The 17690-nt window shown below is 40.0% G+C and overlaps 1 protein-coding gene across 1 annotated transcript in view; it reads left to right on the top strand.

Moving 5' to 3' along the window:
- The window catches only part of LOC140611356 (adhesion G protein-coupled receptor E2-like), a 43225-nt gene that overhangs the window by 18033 nt on the left and 7502 nt on the right, over positions 1-17690 (top strand). The window contains exons 14-17 of the mRNA XM_072788141.1: positions 8935-9001; positions 9260-9351; positions 10669-10837; positions 10923-11033. Of these exons, the coding sequence (XP_072644242.1) occupies positions 8935-9001; positions 9260-9351; positions 10669-10837; positions 10923-11027 (433 nt within the window). The 3' untranslated portion in view covers positions 11028-11033. The remainder of the gene's footprint in view (positions 1-8934; positions 9002-9259; positions 9352-10668; positions 10838-10922; positions 11034-17690) is intronic.

The following is a 17690-nucleotide window of genomic DNA, read 5'->3' as shown; positions in this document are numbered from 1 at the left end:
CATTTCTACCCATTTCTATACATGTTAACTCACTTAATCCACTTTAATATGCAATTCCAATACATATAAAAATAGTGAAAGGGATCATAGGGGAACGGAGAGAAAATGAGTGGGGAAAAATCAGAGAAGGTGACAAAACATGAGAGACCCCTAACTCTGGGAAATGAGCAAGGGGTAGTGGAAGGGGAGGTGGGCCGGGGATGGGGTGACTGGGTAATGGACACTGAGGGGGGCACCTGACAGGATGAGCATTGGGTGTTATACTATATGTTGGCAAATCAAACTCTAATAAAAGAATATACAAAAAAAAAACCCATAAAAAAGAGATACCACCTCACACCAGATTGAGCAGTTTTTCTTGTGTTTATGGACTATCTGGTGTTCTTAGGAAAATGCCTTTGGAGGGGCAGAGGGAAAGAGAGATGGATCTTAAGCAGGCTCTGTGCTCAGCATGGAGCCCACCTGGGGCTTGATCTCATGACCCTGAGATCATGACCTGAACTGAAATCAAGGGTTGGATGCCTTTTTTTTAAAAAAAGATTTTATTTATTTATTCATCAGAGATACACACACAGAGAGAGGCAGAGACACAGGCAGAGGGAGAAGCAGGCTCCATGCAGGGAGCCCAAAGTGGGACTCAATCCTGGGTCTCCAGGATCACGCCCTAGGCTATAGGCAGCGCTAAAGCGCTGAGCCACTGGGCCTGCCCAAGGGTTGGATGCTTAAATGACTCTGCCACCCAGATGTATCTTTTGCAACAGGAAAACCAAAGAGCCACAAACAAAAACATACTTACAGTGTCTTTCCTTATACCTACCTAGGTACTTTTACTGGTGCTCTTTATTTCTTTGGAGTCACATTACCATCTAGTGTCCTTTCCTTTTTTTTTTTTTTTTTTTTTTAGTGTCCTTTCCTATTAGCCTGAAGGACTCATTGAGTATTTCCCTTAGGACTGTTCAGCAAGCAAGAATTATCTTATTTTTGTTTATCTTGAAGTGCCTTAATTTCTTCAGTTTTCTTTTTTTTAAAAGATTTATTTTTATTTATTTATGATAGACAGAGAGAGAGAGGCAGAGACACAGGCAGAGGGAGAAGCAGGCTCCATGCCGGAGCCCGACGCGGGACTCGATCCAGGGACTCCGGGATCACGCCCTGGGCCAAAGGCAGGCGCGAAACCGCTGAGCCACCCTGGGATCCCTCTTCAGTTTTCAAGGAGAATTTAGCTAGATATGGAGGTCTTGGTTGACCATATATATTTTTGGACACTTTGAAGGGGTTATTCCACTGCTTTTTGACTTCCATGATCTCAGACAAGGAATCACTCCTTAATCTTATTGAGGATCTTTTGACACGAAAAATCAGTTTTCTCTTGCCACTTTAAAGATTTTGTCTTTTGTTAGAAGGTCTATGAGATGTTTCAGTGTTTCAGGATCTATTTGAATTTATTCTACTTGTAGTTCATTGTGCTTCTTAGATGCTTAGCTCAATATTTTTATTAAAATTTGGGAAGTTTTTAGCCTTTCATTCTTCAAGTTTATCCTGTTCTTTTGCTTTGTCTTATTCTGGGATTCTAATTATGTGTATGTTGGTGCACTTGGTCCTGTGCCACAAGTCTCTGAGGTCTGTATATTTTTCTTCATTCTATTTTCTTTTGTTCCTCAGATGGCATAATTTCTATTGACCTATATTCAAATTTATCATTTTTTTCTTTTACCAGTTACAATCTTTTTTTCAGTTTAAATATTTATTTATTTTATTTTATTTTTTATAAATTTATTTTTTATTGGTGTTAAATTTGTCAACATATAGATTAACAAACACCCAGTGCTCATCCTGTCAAGTGCCCACCTCAGAGCCCATCACCCAGTTTCCCCCACCTCCCGCCCTCCTCCCTTTCCACCACCCTTAGTTCATTTCCCAGAGTTAGGAGTCTTCATGTTCTGTCTCCCTTTCTGGTATTTCCTACCCATTTCTTCTCCCTTCCCTTCTATTTCTTTTCACTATCATTTATATTCCCCAAATGAATGAGACCATACACTGTCCTTCTCCGATTGACTTATTTCACTCAGCATAATACCCTCCAGTTCCATCCATGTTGAAGCAAATGGTGGGTATTTGTCGTTTCTAATGGCTGAATAATATTCCATTGTATACATAAACCACATCTTCTTTATTCATTCATCTTTCGATGGACACTGAGGCTCCTTCCACAGTTTGGCTATTGTGGACATTGCTGCTACTCCACCCCAAGATTGCTAGAACTCAAACAGCAATTTGGTAGCGTGGCAGGATACAAAATCAATGCCCAGAAGTCAGTGGCATTTCTATATACTGAGATGGAAGAAAGAGAAATTAAGGAGTCAATCCCATTTACAATTGCACCCAAAAGCATAAGATACCTAGGAATAAACCTAGCCAAAGAGGTAAAGGATCTATACCCTAAAAACTATAGACACTTCTGAAAGAAATTGAGGAAGACACAAAGAGATGGAAAAATATTCCATGCTCATGGATTGGCAGAATTAATATTGTGAAAATGTCAATGTTACCCAGGGCAATTTACAGTTTAATGCAATCCCTATCAAAATACCATGGACTTTCTTCAGAGATGTTGGAACAAATTATTTTAAGATTTGTGTGGAATCAGAAAAGACCCCGAATAGCCAGGGGAATTTTAAAAAGGAAAACCATATCTGGGGGCATCACAATGCCAGATTTCAGGTTGTACTACAAAGCTGTGGTCATCAAGACAGTGTGGTACTGGCACAAAAACAGACACATAGATCAATGGAACAGAATAGAGAACCCAGAAGTGGACCCTGAACTTTATGATCAACTAATATTTGACAAAGGAGGAAAGACTATCCACTGGAAGAAAGACAGTCTCTTCAATAAATGGTGCTGGGAAAATTGGACATCCACATGCAGAAGAATGAAACTAGACCACTCTCTTGCACCATACACAAAGATAAACTCAAAATGGATGAAATATCTAAATGTGAGACAAGATTCCATCAAAATCCTAGAGGGGAACATAGGCAACACCCTTTTGGAACTCGGCCACAGTAACATCTTGCAAGATACATCCTCGAAGGCAAGAGAAACAAAAGCAAAAATGAACTATTGGGACTTCATCAAGATAAGAAGCTTTTGCACAGCAAAGGATACAGTCAACAAAACTAAAAGACAACCTACAGAATGGGAGAAGATATTTGCAAATGACGTATCAGGCTAGTTTCTGAGATCTGTAAAGAACTTATTAAACTCAACAGCAAAGAAACAAAATCCAATCATGAAATGGGCAAAAGACATGAACAGAAATCTCACAGAGGAAGACATAGACATGGCCAACAAGCATATGAGAAAATGCTCCACATCACTTGCCATCAGGGAAATACAAATAAAACCACAATGAGATACCACCTCACACCAGTGAGAATGGGGAAAATTAACAAGGCAGGAAACCACAAATGTTGGAGAGGATGTGGAGAAAGGGGAATCCTCTTGCACTGTTGGTGGGAATGTGAACTGGTACACAGCCACTCTGGAAAACTGTGTGGAGTTTCCTCAAAGAAATAAAAATAGATCTGCCGTACGACCCAGCAATTGCACTGCTGGGGATTTATACCAGTTACAATCTATTGTTGACCCCTTCTGGTGAATCTTTATTTCAGTTATTGTACTTCTCAAATTTAGGATTACTGTTTGGTTCTCTACATCATATCTACTGCTTTATCTAGATTATTTATTTGGTGAGATATTTTTGTCATATTTTCCTTTAAGTTTTTTATACATGGTTTAGAGTTTTTCATATATATACATATGTATATATATTTTTGTTTTTCATATATATATATATAACTGATTTAAAGACTTTATCTACAGAGGTTGAAATCTGTGCCTTCTCAGAAATATTTCCTTTTGACTGATTTTTTTTTTTGCCTGTGTATGTTACACATTTTCCTGTCTTTGACTAGATCATAAATTTTTGGTTAAAACTCAATATTTAAGATAATATATTGTGACACTTCTGTTTTCAGACTTGTCTATCCTCCAAGATAAGGTGTTGTTTCTGATTTTTGGTGTTTTTGTTTGTTTGTAGGTAACTTTTTTGGGTTAATTCTGTAGATTGGTTATTCCTTGTAGTGTGTGACCTCTGAGTTCTCTGTTAGTTTTATTAAGGTTCTTATTTTTATTCCTAGTACTGGGTTGTTAGGGTTTTGGTCACATCTGGGTCAGTATAATTTAATGATTACCCAATGGTTGTTCAGATTTCCTTAGTGCTTTGCCTACATGCTTTGCATTCTTTTTCAAAGGTATCTGTGTGAGAAGGCACACCTCCAAACTTTGGGTAGTTTACATAATAGTCTTAGCTTTCACTTTCTGATTGCACAAAGCCTCAAGGTCAATCAGAGGTGAGAAACTAGTGCTTTTTTTCCCCCATGCCCTTCTATTTTTAAAAAATTTATATTGAATTTAAAAAATTTTTTTTAAATTTATTTATGATAGTCACACAGAGAGAGGGAGAGGCAGAGACACAGGCAGAGGGAGAAGCAGGCTCCATGCACCGGGAGCCCGACGTGGGATTCGATCCCGGATCTCCAGGATCGCGCCCTGGGCCAAAGGCAGGCACCAAACCGCTGCGCCACCCAGGGATCCCTATATTGAATTTAATTAACATGTAGTGTATTATTAGTTTCAGAGGTAGAATTTAGTGATTCATTAGTTGTAAGTAACACCCAGTGTTATTGCATCAAATGCCCTCCTTAATGCCATCACCCAGTTACCCTATCTCCCCACCCACTTCCCTCCAGCAACCCTGTGCTGAGTGTCTCTTTTGGTTCATTTCCCTTTTTGATTTTGTCTTATTTTATTTTTCCTTACCTTCCCCAATATTCATCTGTTTTGTTTCTTAAATTATGCATATGAGTGAAATCACCTGAGATTTGTCTTTCACTGACTTACTTATTTCACTTAGCATAGTACTCTCTATTTCCATCCACGTCATAGCAAATGATAAGATTGCTTTCTTTTTGATGGCTGAGTAATATTCCATTGTATGTATATGCCACATCTTCTTTATCCATTCATCTGTCAATGGACATCTGAGATCTTTTCATATTTTTTTATTGTGGACATTGTTGCTATAAACATTGGGGTACAGGGATCCCTGGGTGGCGCAGCAGTTTGCCGACTGCCTTTGGCCCAGGACGTGATCCTGGAGACCTGGGATCGAGTCCCACACTGGGCTCCTGGTGCATGGAGCCTGCTTCTCCCTCTGTCTGTGTCTCTGCCTCTCTCTCTCTCTCTCTCATAAATAAATAAAAATAAAAAAAACATTGGGGTACATCCTCATGCCTTTTTTGAATGAGGCATATCCTCATATATCCTTAGACTTACAGGAGTATTTCAGAGATTTTCAAAATTTGTTATGATCCTTTGGTTCTACAATATTTCCTTTTATTTTTTAAGATTTTATTTATTTACTTGCGAAAGAGGGATACAGAGAGAGGGAGAGCATGAGTATGTAGAAGAGGGAAAAACAGTCTCCCTTCTCAGCAGGGACTCAATCCCAGGACCCTGAGATCATGGCCTGAGCTAAGGGTAGATGCTTAACAAACTGAGCCACCCAGATGCCCCTCTAGTATTTCCTTCAAAATTATGGACAATTTCTTGTTGATCCCACCTGAAATCACAAGCCTAGGCTGCTGGTGATGTGAGAGTAGTTTGCAATTATATTGGCAATTCTCTAAAGTAGGTTCCTTACCCATGAGTTCTCAGTCAAATCAAATAGCCACCAAATTTATAGAATAAAGAGCTGGGGAACTGGAGTAAAAAAATATTGGTTGTGTTCTGGGGGTATGTGTGATGATGATGCTTTTAATGGAACTCCAAAAATAGATCTCTCCATTGTCTTCAGTGCTCTCAACTTGTGCACCTGATGCACCACTAAGCTCTAAGTTAAGGCATCACAGATTCCTTTATCCTCAGTCTTACTGAGGTTCAGGAATTTCTCTTGGACAGACTATCTTCAATTTGTTCTGTGGTTTTGGGTAATTGCCAGAGTCTTGAAATGGTTGGTTGTCATTATTTTGCTTGTATTTGCTTGAAATGGTTGGTTGTCATTACTTGTTTGTTGTCTTAGAAGGAGAGCAAGTTCACCAATGTCCTTACTCCTTCATTCAGGAAGTCGGTTCCCAGAATGTGCACTCTAAACCACAACTTGCTGCTAAAGCTTACATTCATCTACATCAACTGAACTCTTTCCTGGGCACTTCAGTTCTTCCTTGCTTACATTCTTCTTAGCCTATACTTCACGTGTCCTGAAATGGCCTTACACACTTTCCATTGTTCTGAAGTACCCTGCACACTCTACTTTAATGTAGGATCAAAAGTGAATTCTATCACTGTGTATCAGTAACACCTTCAGCAATAGACCGAAGCTTTCTATGAATTATTAACAATCTGTGATCATAAGAGAATGTCTGTTTTGTGCTGTTGTTAAAATTAAATCAAATATCTCAATAACCAAAGACAAATAACTCAATTTAAAAATGGACAACACAGGGATCCCTGGGTGGTGCAGCGGTTTGGCGCCTGCCTTTGGCCCAGGGCGCGATCTTGGGGACCCGGGATCGAATCCCACATGGGGCTCCCGGTGCATGGAGCCTGCTTCTCCCTCTGCCTGTGTCTCTGCCTCTCTCTCTCTCTCTGTGACTATCATAAATAAATAAAAATAAGAAAAATGGACAACACAGGGGTGCCTGGCTGGCTCAGTCAGAAGAGTATGAGACTCTTGATCTCAGGGTTTGAGTTCGAGCTCCATGTGGGGTGTAGAGATTACTTAAATAAATAAAATAATTTAAAAAGTGGACAAAATATTTTAATAGACATTTCTCCAAAGAAGATATGTAAATGACCAATAAGCACATGGAAAGGTGCCCAACAACCTTAGTAATTAGGAAAACACAAGTCAAAAACCATGAATGAGATATTACTTTATACCCATTAGTTGAAATGGCTAAAAAATACAGGCAATAAAAAGTGCATGGAAGAGTGTGGAAAATCTGGAACACTCATACTTTGATGGTTTGAATGTAAAATGGTGCAACTGCTTTGGAACGCAGTTGGACAGTTTGTCACAAAGTTCAGTATATAGCTACTGCATGCTGGTATATACCCCAAACAAATGGAAACATATGTTCACACAAAAACTTGTACCTGAATGCTTGTAGCAGCATTATTCAAAATTGGAAATAACTGGAATGTTCATCAAGTGATAAATGGATAAACAAATGCAACATATCCATCCAGCAGAATATTATTTGGCCATGGAAAAGAGTAGGATTATTACTCATCCATAAAAACATGTTGCAATGTGGATGAACTTTGAAAGCATGATGCTAAATGAAAGAATCCTGTCATGAAAGACCACATGTCACATAATACCACTTATGTAAAATGTTCAGAATAGGTGAATCTGTCAAGTGGGAAAGCAGAGTAATGGTGTCCTGGGGGAAGAGGAGGAGTGGAGTGTGTCGAAGTGGGAACACATGACTGCTAGTGTGAATGAAATTTCTCTTTGTGGGGTTGAAAATATCCTAAAGTTAGATTTTAGTGCTGGTGCACAACTCTTGGGAATATTCTTTTTTTTTTTTTTTATTGTTAAATCTTTTTTTTTTATTTTTTTTTTATTTTTTTAATTTTTTTTTATTGGTGTTCAATTTACTAACATACAGAATAACACCCAGTGCCCGTCACCCATTCACTCCCACCCCCCGCCCTCCTCCCCTTCTACCTCCCCTAGTTCGTTTCTCTTGGGAATATTCTATTTTTTAAATAATAAATTTATTTTTTATTGGTGTTCAATTTGCCAACATACAGAATAACACCCAGTGCTCATCCCATCAAGTGCCCACCTCAGTGCCGGCCACCCAGTCACCCACACCCCACAGCCACCTCCCCTTCCACCACCCCTAGTTCATTTCCCAGAGTTAGGAGTTGTCCATGTTCTGTCTCCCTTTCTGATATTTCCCACTCATTTTTTTCTCCTTTCCCCTTTATTCCCTTTCACTATTATTTATATTCCCCAAATGAATGAGACCATATAATGTTTGTCCTTCTCCGATTGACTTATTTCACTCAGCATAATACCCTCCAGTTCCATCCACATCGAAGCAAATGGTGGGTATTTGTCGTTTCTAATGGCTGAGTAATATTCCATTGTATACATAAACCACATCTTTATCCATTCATCTTTCGATGGACACTGAGGCTTCTTCTGCAGTTTGGCTATTGTGGACATTGCTGCTAGAAACATCAGGGTGCAGGTGTCTCTTGGGAATATTCTAAAGATCACTGGACTATATAGTTTAGATGGGTGGATTTTATAGTCTATAAAATATATCTGAATAATGCCATGAAACAATGTAAGACCAAGTGGATGGGTTGTGAAGCCGATGGAAAAAAAAATAAATTGAACAGTGCAAGAAAGGCCCCTAACCATGTTAGTTTCCCAGGATCCTGAAAAGTTGTTAACACGTGTGTGGGCTTCTCCTTTGCTTCAACACCATTTATCTCAGTAACATTATTCACTGTTAATATCTCAGCTAAAAATATAATTTCTTTAGAGAATCTTCTTTAACCATCCTAATCCCTCTGATTCCAAAGTAAGCATGACAACCAATGATACAGCTCATTGACTCCCATTTTTGTTTTATTGTTACCATATATTTGTGTGTATCCTACTCCAGGTGAGATATGTGGTTTTAAAACTATGTTTACTTTCTTTTTAGCGTTATCTTCAGACCCAACCACAAAGCCTATCACAAAAGAGTCACTCATTATTTGTTGATGAATGAATGAATGATTTATAGAATAGTTCTTTCTATATTCTTAAGAACCAATGAATTTTTTGCTTTCTCTCTTGTTCAGCTGCTGGCTCAACCAAGAAAAGAGATTTATATGGAGCTTCCTTGGGCCAGTCTGTGCCATTGTCTCTGTGAGTGATGACATCAGAGTATCCTTAATGCTCAGCTGGGTGTCATTAGAAGAGCAGAATTTTAAGCAGGGTGACAGTGGCAGGCATGTCACTGGATTGTCATGGCTTTGCTTAGTTTTCTAAACCTGCTCCTAAAACTAGAAACTCCACTGTTATTTAATATGAAGATGACTTAAATGTGGAATTGATGTTGGACAGGCTAGGATGCAGAGAACAGATTGAAATTTTATTTAGTAAGTCTTCTGTGGTTTCCCAAAGGTCAATTTAGCTTTCTTTCTGATGACCCTCTGGATTTTGAAAAGCAAGCTGTCTTCCCTCAACAGCGAAGTATCTACCCTCCAGAACACAAGGTAAGATGTAGAAGAGAGTGACCAACCCCATAGACATGTGTGATCCTAAGGACAAAGCCATGTGCCTCAGCAGTCCCTGATGCTTCTTTTCGGGGTCTTTTGAGGGGACCTGAGTAGAGAGAGGCAGCTACCCTTCTATGGCAGCTGGCTCAGATTCAGTAGGTGCAGCTAACAACTTGGCCGAATTTTCTGTTGATCCTTTTTTTTTTTCCCCAGAGAGAGTGAGAGCATCGGGGAGGGGAGTGCAGAGGGAGAGGGAGAGAGGGAATTTTATGCTGGCTCCACATTCAGTGGGGAGCCTGATTTGGGGCTTGATCCCAGGATCCTGAGACCATGATCTGAGCTGAAATCAAGAGTCAGATGCATAAATGACTGAGCCACCCAGATGCTCCTGTTCTATTCCTAACCCAAGTTTGTTACTCCCTCAGCAACAGGAAGAATTGACATTGGTTAATAAACATTCTCTGGACTTTTTCCATCAGTCCTATGACAAATGTGCAGGGAATCTTTATGTTTCCACAAAACACTTAGAAAAACCTGTGAATATTCCCACAACCCAGCCTACACTTCCATACTCCACCTCAGTTCAGGCTCCTACTGATACCTCTTGCATTCTTCTCCTAGTACATGTCAAATCTTCTGGGAGGCTTGGACGGTCCTTTGCTCTAGCAACCTTTGTGCAAATTTAATGCTGTTTCTTCCATGTTCTTATCATTATCATTTCCAAATGAAAATAGAAATCTTGCCTTTGTTATTTTTTAAAGAATTTATTTATTTATTTATTTATTTATTTATTTATTTATTTACTTACTTATTAATGAGAGAGAGAGAGAAGAGGAGAGGAGAGGAAGAGACATAGACAGGGGGAAAAGCTCCCTGCAAGGAGCATGATGCAGGACTCGATCCCTGGACCTTGGGATCATGCCCTGAACCAAAGGCAGATGCTCAACTGCTGAGCCACCCACGGGTCCCTCCTTTGTTATTTTTAATGCCCAGATCCCAGCACAGAGCCTGATGCAAAATGCCTCCTCAGTAGTGCTGGATGAAATCAGGGTCTCCAAGGAGCATCATAAAATTTTTGAAACTTACATTGTGAAATATCCCTGTCCTCCTCAATCCAAATCAAGATGCCATCGTGGTCCAAGTGGCATCTGTACTGTAGGAAATCATTGAGAGTAAAGATCAAAGTTGATCACCAGTCAGCTTGAGAACTCATCACCATCAGGGGAAGACAGAAGCTTCCATGGCTAGAGATGAGAATGGCTTTCATTGTGTTGTCCTGGGTGAATCATGAGCCTTCTTTCTCTTCCTACCCAGGATGCTGACATTTAAAGCCACAGCTCAGCTCCTCATCTTGGGCTGCACATGGTGCCTGGGCATCCTGCAGGTGGGTCCAGCTGCCCACGTCATGGCTTACTTGTTCACCATCATCAACAGCCTGCAGGGTGTCTTCATCTTCCTGGTGTACTGCCTCCTCAGCCAGCAGGTACTACTGCCCAGCTCCCACCTGGGACGCTTCCTATCTTCACTCATCTCAGTGAACTGATCCAGAGCATACTTTGCCTTTGCAGGTGCGGGAGCAATATAGGAAATTGTTCAAAGGGATCAGGAGAACAAGAGCTGAGTCAGAGAAATACACATTGTCCAGCAGGGCCACCTCTGATGCCTCCAAATAGAGCATGGTAAGATCAGGCATTGCTCCCAGAGCACTTCATTAAGTGACCTGCTTAAGTACCATATGCTTACCCCATTGAGCAACGTTAGTGTGCAACAGAATAGGCCCTTCAGTGGCTCACACTTGATTTGCTTTTTTTGTATATTTTTTTATTGGAATTCGATTTGCCAACATATACTATAACATCCAGTGCTCATCCTGTCAAGTGCCCCCTTAAATGCCCATCTTTTATCTATTAATTTAATGTTAACAATTTAGTTATTAATTAATTATTAACTTTCTGACTCCTCTATGAAGACGGTGCTTCCACCTGTTCTTTGTTTTTTTTTGTTTTTGTTTTTTTTTTTTTTAAGATTTTATTTATTTATTCATGATAGTCACAGAGAGAGAGAGAGGCAGAGACACAGGCAGAGGGAGAAGCAGGCTCCATGCACCGGGAGCCCGATGTGGGATTCGATCCCGGGTCTCCAGGATCGCGCCCCGGGCCAAAGGCAGGCGCCAAACCCGCTGCGCCACCCAGGGATCCCCCACCTGTTCTTTGGATCCCATCATTCATGCCTTATCCATTATCTTTAACTGTTAGCAATAGTCTCTTTTTAAAGGTTTGTTTAAGAATATATTTTGCTCCTTAGGGTATTGTGTTCATCTTAACACTTACACATCAACATCTTTTTTTTTAAATAATAAATTTACTTTTTATTGGTGTTCAATTTGCCAACATTTAGCATAACACCCAGTGCTCATCCCGTCAAGTGCCCCCCTCAGTGCCCGCCAACCAGTCACCCCCACCCCCTGCCCTCCTCCCCTTCCACCACCCCTAGTTCGTTTTCCAGAGTTAGGAGTCTTCCATGTTCTGTCTCCCTTTCTGATATTTCCTACTCATTTCTTCTCCCTTCCCCTCTATTCCCTTTCACTATTATTTATATTCCCCAAATGAATGAGACCATATAATGCTTGTTCTTCTCCGATTGACTTATGAAACACCTGCTATATGGTAAGCATAGCTAACTAAGTAAACAAGAGTCAATGATCTGAAGCAGTGATGCACATTCTACTCAGAGCTATGTTATCCTATGCTTTTTCTTTACACCCACCTATATCTCACAGTTACTATGCAGCAGCCCCGGAAAGAGAAACATGGGGAGGTTGATATACATATTTATATATTAAACAGAAATGTTAGCTTGTATTTTGGAATTTCTTATAAGGCTGCCTGGTATTTTCAACACCCTCTACCCACTGAGAAACCAGGAAGGAAAAGCAGTAATGGCAGGGATAATTCATGGGAATGGTTACTAAGAACCAACACTTACTGACTTAGATTGAACAGAGTTCTTTCCTAATGTTTCTCACCTCTTCCATTTTCTCCAGACTTCCCCGAGTCTCTGCTCCTATCTAAAGGAGCCTACTCTGCTGCTAGGAAGTCATCCTGCATTACTTATAGCACTGGTTCTGCCACCGAATCTTCTGTCTCCTCCACCTTCCTCAGTAAATGTCATATCACCTATTTCATAGAGAATTCAGAGTCATCTGATGATGATACCTGGTGAAGTCTGTGTCATCGACCATACCAACCAAATATCAGCATGCATCCTGTCCACAGTCCTTTATCATTGGTGCAATTTCTCTCCTCTAGGATGAGTGCTACCACCTGTTCTTTGGATTCCATCCTTCATACCTTATCAATTATCTTTAATTATTGTTCATATATTCTCACCCTCTCTCTCTCCCGCCCTCTGGCGCCATCTCAACAGTATTCTTCATAATCATGGAAACACGTTTGGTTCTCTTCTGTCTTTTATTTTATTTTATTTTTTTTATTGGAGTTCAATTTGCCAACATACAGCATAACACCCAGTGCTCATCCCATCAAGTGCCCCCCTCAGTGCCCATCACCCAGTCACCCACACCCACCGCCCACCTCCCCTTCCACCACCCCTAGTTCGTTTCCCAGAGTTAGGAGACTTTCATGTTCTGTCTCCCTTTCTGATATTTCCGACTCATTTTTTCACCTTTCCCCTTTATTCCCTTTCACTATTATTTATATTCCCCAAATGAAAGAGACCATATAATGTTTGTTCTTCTCCAATTGACTTACTTCACTCAGCATAATACCCTCCAGTTCCATCCACATCGAAGCCAATGGTGGGTATTTGTCCTTTCTTTTTTAACTTAATTTAATTTAATTTTTTTATTATAAATTATTTTTTATTGGTGTTCAATTAGCCAACACATAGAATAACACCCAGTGCCCATCCCGTCAAGTGCCCACCTCAGTGCCCATCACCCAGTCACCCCCACCCCCGCCCACAGCCCTTCCACACCCCTAGTTCGTTTCCCAGAGTTAGAAGTCTTTATGTTCTGTCTCCCTTTCTGATATTTCCCACACATTTCTTTTCCCTTCCCTTATATTCCCTTTCACTATTATTTATATTCCCCAAATGAATGAGACCATATAATGTTTGTTCTTCTCCAATTGACTTACTTCACTCAGCATAATACCTTCCAGTTCTATCCACGTTGAAGCAAATGGTGGATATTTGCCGTTTCTAATGGCTGAGTAATACTCCATTGTATACGTAGACCACATCTTCTTTATCCATTCATCTTTCGATGGACACCGAGGCTCCTTCCGCAGTTTGGCTATTGTGGACTGCTAGAACATCAGGGTGTGGACTGCTAGAAACATTAGGGTGCAGGTGTCCAAGTGTTTCATTGCATCTGTATGTTTGGGGTAAATCCGCAGCAGTGCAATTGCTGGGTCATAGGGCAGATGTATTTTTAACTCTTTGAGGAACCTCCACACAGTTTTCCAGAGTGGCTGCACCAGTTCACATTCCCACCAACAGTGCAAGAGGATTCCCCTTTCTCCACATCCTCTCCAACATTTGTGGTTTCCTGCCTTGTTAACTTTCCCCATTCTCACTGGTGTGAAGTGGTATCTCACTGTGGTTTTGATTTGTATTTGTATTTCCCTGATCGTAAGGAATGCAGAGCATTTTCTCATGTGCATGTTGGCATGTCTATGTCTTCCTCTGTGAGATTTCTATTCAAGTCGTTTGCCCAATTCATGATTGGATGTTTGTTTCTTTGCTGTTGAGTTTAAGAAGTTCTTTTTTTTTGATTTTTTATTTTTATTATTATTTTTATTATTTTTTAAAAAAGAAATTTGTTTTTTATTGGTGCTCAATTTGTCAACATAGAGAATAACACCCAGTGCTCATCCTGTCAAGTGCCCACCTCAGCGCCCACCACCCAGTCATCCCCACCCCCCACCCACCTCCCCTTCCACCTCTCCTAGTTCATTTCCCAGAGTTAGGAGAGTTTAAAGAGTTCTTTATAAATCTTGGATACTAGCCCTTTATCTGATACGTCATTTGCAAATATCTTCTTCCCATTCTGTAGGTTGTCTTTTAGTTTTTTACCTTTGGCTGTGCAAAAGCTCCACATCTTGATGAAGTCCCAATAGTTCATTTTTGCTTTTGTTTCTCTTGCCTTCATGGATGGATCTTGCACGAAGTTAATGTGGCCAAGTTCAAAAAGGGTGTTGCCCGTGTTCTCTAGGATTTTGATGGAATCTTGTGTCACATTTATATCTTTCATCCATTTTGAGTTTATCTTTGTGTATGGTGAAAGAGAGTGGTCTAGTTTCATTCTTCTGCATGTGGATGTCCAATTTTCCCAGCACCATTTATTGAAGAGACTGTCTTTTTTCCAGTGGATAGTCTTTTCTGCTTTGTGGAATATTAGTTGGCCATAAAGTTGAGGGTCCACTTCTGGGTTCTCTATTCTGTTCCATTGATCTAAGTGTCTGTTTTTGTGCCAGTACCAAACTGTCTTGATGACCACAGCTTTGTAGTACAACCTGAAATCTGGCATTGTGATGCCCCCAGATATGGTTTTCTTTTTTAAAATTCCCCTGGCTATTCGGGGTCTTTTCTGATTCCACACAAATCTTAAAATTATTTGTTCCAACTCTCTGAAGAAAGTCCATGGTATTTTGATAGCGATTGCATTAAACGTGTCAATTGCCCTGGTTGACATTGGCATTTTCACAATATTAATTCTGCCAATCCATGAGCATGGAATATTTTTCCATCTCTTTGTGTCTTCCTCAATTTCTTTCAGAAGTGTTCTCTAGTTTTTAGGGTATAGATCCTTTAGACCTCTTTGGTAAGGTTTATTCCTAGGTATCTTATGCTTTTGCGTGCAATTGTAAATGGGATTGACTCCTTAATTTATCTTTCTTCAGTCTCATTGTTAGTGTATAGAAATGCCACTGACTTCTGGGCATTGATTTTGTGTCCTGCCACACTGCCAAATTGCTGTATGAGTACTAGCTATCTTGGGGTGGAGGCTTTTGGGTTTTCTATGTAGAGTATCATGTCATCGGCGAAGAGGGAGAGTTTGACTTCTTCTTTGCCAATTTAAATGCCTTTTCTTTCTTTTTGTTGCCTGATTGCTGAGGCTAGGACTTCCAGTACTATGTTGAATAGCAGTGGTGAGAGTGGACATCCCTGTCTTGTTCCTGATCTTAGGGAAAAGGCTCCCAGTGTTTTCCCATGGAGAATGTTATTTGCTGTGGGCTTTTCATAGATGGCTTTTAAGATGCTGAGGAATGTTCCCTCTATCCCAACACTCTGAAGATGTGATCAAGAATGGATGCTGTATTTTGTCAAATGCTTTCTCTGCATCTAATGAGAGGATCGTATGATTCTTGTTTTTTCTCTTGCTGATATAATGAATCACATTGATTGTTTTATGGGTGTTGAACCAGCCTTGCATCGGAGGATAAATCCCACTTGGTCATGGTGAATAATCTTAATGTATTGTTGGATCCTATTGGCTAGTATCTTGTTGAGAATGTTTGCATCCATGTTCATCAGGGATATTGGTCGGTAATTCTCCTTTTTGGTGGAGTCTTTGGTTTTGGAATTAAGGCGATGCTGGCTTTATAGAATGAATTTGGAAGTACTCCATCTCTTTCTATCTTTCCAAACAGCTTTAGTAGAATAGGTATGATTTCTTCTTTAAACGTTTGATAGAATTCCCCTGGGAAGCCATCTGGCCCTGGACTCTTGTGTCTTGGGAGGTTTTTGATGACTGCTTCAATTTCCTCCCTGGTTATTGGCCTGTTCAGGTTTTCTATTTCTTCCTGTTCCAGTTTTGGTAGCTTGTGGCTTTCCAGGAATGCGTCCACTTCTAGATTGCCTAATTTATTGGCGTATAGCTGTTCATAATATGTTTTTAAAATCATTTGTATTTCCTTGGTGTTGGTAGTGATCTCTCCTTTCTCATTCATGATTTTATTAATTTGAGTCTTCTCTCTCTTCTTTTTAATAAGGCTGGCTAATGGTTTATGTATATTATTAATTCTTTCAAAGAACTCCTGGTTTTGTTGATCTGTTCCACGGTTCTTCTGGTCTCGATTTTGTTGAGTTCTGCTCGAATCTTAATTAACTCTCTTCTTCTGCTGGGTGTAGGATCTATCTGATGTTTTTTTCTCTAGCTCCTTTATGTGTAAGGTTAGCTTTTGTATTTGAGTTCTATCCAGTTTTTGAATGGATGCTTGTATTGCGATGTATTTCCCCCTTAGGACTGCTTTTGCTGCATCCCAAAGATTTTGAACGGTTGTATCTTCATTCTCATTAGTTTCCATGAATCTTTTTAATTCTTCCTTAATTTCCTGGTTGACCCTTTCATCTTTTAGCAGGATGGTCCTTAACCTCCACGTGTTTGAGGTCCTTCCAAACTTCTTGTTGTGATTTAGTTCTAATTTCAAGGCATTATGGTCTGAGAATATGCAGGGGACGATCCCAATCTTTTGGTATCGGTTCAGACCCGATTTGTGACCCAATATGTGGTCTATTCTGGAGAAAGTTCCATCCATGTGCACTTGAGAAGAATGTGTATTCAGTTGAGTTTGGATGTAAAGTTCTGTTGATATCTGTGAAATCCATCTGGTCCAGTGTATCATTTAAAGCTCTCGTTTCTTTGGAGACGTGCTTAGAACCTATTGAGTATAGAAAGAGCTAGATTGAAGTCACCAAGTATAAGTGTATTATTATCTAAGTATTTCTTCATTTTGGTTATTAATTGATTGATATATTTGCAGCTCCCACATTCGGGGTATAAATATTCATGATTGTTAGTTCCTCTTGGTGGATAGATCCTTTAAGTATGATATAGTGTCCCTCTTCATCTCTCACTACAGTCTTCGGGGTAAATTTTAGTTTATCGGATATAAGGATGGCTACCCCTGCTTTCTTTTGAGGACCATTTGAATGGTAAATGGTTCTCCAACCTTTTATTTTCAGGCTGTAGGTGTCCTTCTGTCTAAAATGAGTCTATTGTAGACAGCAAATAGATGGGTCCTGCTTTTTTATCCAGTGTGATACCCTGCGCCTTTTGATGGGGTCATTAAGCCTGTTCACGTTCAGAGTTACTATTGACAGATATGAGTTTAATGTCATCATGATATCTGTTCAGTCCTTGTTTTTGTGGATTGTTCCACTGGACTTCTTCTTAAAGGGGAATTTTAAGAGTCCCCCTTAAAATTTCTTGCAGAGCTGGTTTGGAGGTCACATATTCTTTCAGTTCCTGCCTGTCTTGGAAGCTCTTTATCTCTCCTTCCATTTTGAATGAGAGCCTTGCTGGATAAAGT

The sequence above is a fragment of the Canis lupus genome, chromosome 19 (genome assembly GCF_048164855.1).
Source record: "Canis lupus baileyi chromosome 19, mCanLup2.hap1, whole genome shotgun sequence".
NCBI classification, from domain to species: domain Eukaryota; kingdom Metazoa; phylum Chordata; class Mammalia; order Carnivora; family Canidae; genus Canis; species Canis lupus.
Note: the sequence above shows the minus strand (reverse complement) of the source record. Positions and strands in the feature narration are given on the sequence as shown.